At 38.3% G+C, this 2,795-nt stretch overlaps 1 protein-coding gene across 2 annotated transcripts in view; it reads left to right on the top strand.

Annotated features, from left to right (window-relative positions):
* The window catches only part of LOC112513687 (auxilin-related protein 1-like), a 13,988-nt gene continuing 11,193 nt past the window's right edge, over positions 1 to 2,795 (top strand). For both annotated transcript variants that reach the window (XM_025120025.1, XM_025120026.1), the window contains exon 1: positions 1 to 867. In XM_025120025.1, the coding sequence (XP_024975793.1) occupies positions 281 to 867 (587 nt within the window). In that variant the 5' untranslated portion in view covers positions 1 to 280. The remainder of the gene's footprint in view (positions 868 to 2,795) is intronic.

The following is a 2,795-nucleotide window of genomic DNA, read 5'->3' on the forward strand; positions in this document are numbered from 1 at the left end:
AGGGAGGACGAAGTGGAACAAGAAGTAAACGAAAATAAATTCCGCCGTGAGGATCAACGGCCGTCGATTCGACCACCAGCACCACCACCGCCACCGTCTTCACCTTCGATGTCTCCAACGCTAACCCTAAGGATCCTGTATTCGTTTGCCTCCGGTTTCTATATGTTGTGATTCATCAATCGTCAGTAGCTTTATAACACAAATATTATATAATTTCACCGCGAATTACCGTTGCAATTATTTGAGATTCGCATTCCTGGTGCTAGATCTGGTCGATCAAATGGATGAATTTGGTATGTTAGCGAAAGATTTTGGGTTTCGGCCTCAAGGAAAATCTGCTCCGATGAGATCGGGTAGTGGAGATCGCCGAGGACGACCTACAACGTCGTCATCAACATTCGCTGCTGAAGAGAATGATATGTTTAACGGCGTATTTGGTGGTCCTCCTAAATATACCAACAACAACTCGAAATCATCGTCTTCGATGTCTGATTTTGATTACGATTCGATTTTCAAGGACCCAGGATCGGCGAAGAATAATGAATCTCAAACCAAACATACGTCTTCGAATTCGCTGGTTTATGACAAGCCGCTTTATGACGACGACATTTTTGATGGATTGCCAGGGGTAAAGAGCAAACCAGTATCTTCTCCTGCCGCAGCGAGATACGATGATAACGTTTTCGTATCTATGACTACTTCGTCGCCCAAACAGAGTCCACAGAGTGATCAATTTGATGATCTTCTTGGTAATTTAGGACGAACAGAGAAGGCTGAATCGACCAGGCATCATAGTGATAAGAATCCAAGAGGTTTGGACGATTTGATTCCTGGCTTTGGAAGCAGCAGTGCTGCATCAAGTAACAGGTACTATATTTGTTTCAGCAGCGGTTTAGTTGTTCACTTCAATGCTTATGAAAGAAGACATTCATGCATATCAACCTAATAGTTTACTTTAAGCACAGTCACTACTATTGCGATAATTATTTGTCTTTACCTTTGAGATTCTATAATCACTAAAATTTCATTGATATATAGCTAGGTTTCCAATGGACCCGGTCACTAATATCAAATAATATTTGGTATTAGAAACAGATACGTGTAGGATTATATATATCTACTTTAGAAATACAGGTTCATGTGTTTACTCATTGTATTGTTCTCGTGGGTTGCTTTATGTACCCAGGGACAAGCTTAATTTGTTATCCACCAGCAACGGGAAGTTACAAGCATTTCAAGTAAATCTGGTTGACGAAAGTGAAGTAATACCTAGGTTTATATGAACTCCACTGAATTGGAGGAAGTCAAATACCTTTTATCCATGATGTTCGGAACAGCATTATTAGGCATATGTATGATGGAAATAGTTTCGGTCATGGCAACGTCATATTTTTTAAGTTTTAAGTTTTTACATTTATAGCTCTTGCAATAATGTGGGATTGTAAAGAATAAGATAATTAGATGCGCATCTTCTTGACTTGGTGCTCATTGCTTCCTCCAAGCTTTAAGGTATGTTATTTGAGAAAGAGAAGAATGCCAATCCTGGTTCTAAAGCAATAAAGCATATCGATACAGTGAGAATGGTATGGGGTGAAAAGAAAGAACACTACAGACTATATTCTTATGAACACATATAAAAGTTAAAAGGGTTTTAGGTTTTCTCTTGATAGTACACTACCAAGGTAATAATAATATCATGTGATTGGGACCTCAAGTGTTACACACATACACACACACACATGTATAATAAAACTCTGATCTTAGTTAATTTACTCAAGATAACATACATGAAAAGTAAATTTTTTGATCTGTTTATGTGAAAATATGTACAACTTGTTGAAGTGCCTAAAGCATGAGTACTATTAGATGCATTTACCTAGTTGCAAAGGAGAGCTGTGACCGGCAGATAAGCCAGTTAACATTCTCAGGCTGTGTCAATAATTGTCAAAGATTTGCTTGTGCTTGAAACCCGTCACGGCTTACCTTGCATACATCATGTTCTTGAACCTAGCCACTTCATTGAACCGCCTAATGCGACTTAGCTTGAGACCTAAGCAATGACCATGCATGCCTTATATATAATAAATATCAGACCTGTTGCTGCTCTTCACTTTGGAGTCTATTTTAAAACCCTTCTTTAGTGACTGAAGGAATACTATACAAATAATTTACAAACTTCATGGACATGGTTGGAATAATGATACATGAATCATCTTGTGTGTAAAGTTAGCAGAAAAATGGAACTGTGGAACGAAAAATAGATATTTCTCTAAAGTAAAGTGCACTAAAAGGTTATTATTGCCATGATGCTTAACAAGAAGAATATTTTACCTTGGATGATGTTACAATTTTTAGATCATGTTATGTGATCTGATTATGATATATCTGTGCTTGAGTATCCAAAAGTACTGGTTCAAGTTTCTTCTAGTCCTAATGACTCATTGGCTACTGTGATTCTTGACGAATCTCCCTCTATCCCTCCTTGCTAATTCTATCCAAGGAGGAGGAAACACAAGGATATGACCCCTGACAGCATAAAATCTGTTCTAGAAAATGAGAACTCGAATTCTACCTCAATACAGAATCCTTGGGAGCTACTCAGAACCAAATTTCACACCAAGTATACCTAATCCAGAACACTCAGAATCCCCTGATATTCCTATATCTCAATGAAAAGCAAAATGAACCTGTCTTGGCAAACCAATTAATAGCCAATTTGGGTTCGCTGTGGAGATCACTTAGCATATGTAGGGCTGTAAACGAACCGAACGAACACGAACGGAGGCTTGTTCGTG

The sequence above is a fragment of the Cynara cardunculus genome (genome assembly GCF_001531365.2).
Source record: "Cynara cardunculus var. scolymus isolate 2C chromosome LG 5, CcrdV1, whole genome shotgun sequence".
NCBI lineage: Eukaryota > Viridiplantae > Streptophyta > Magnoliopsida > Asterales > Asteraceae > Cynara > Cynara cardunculus.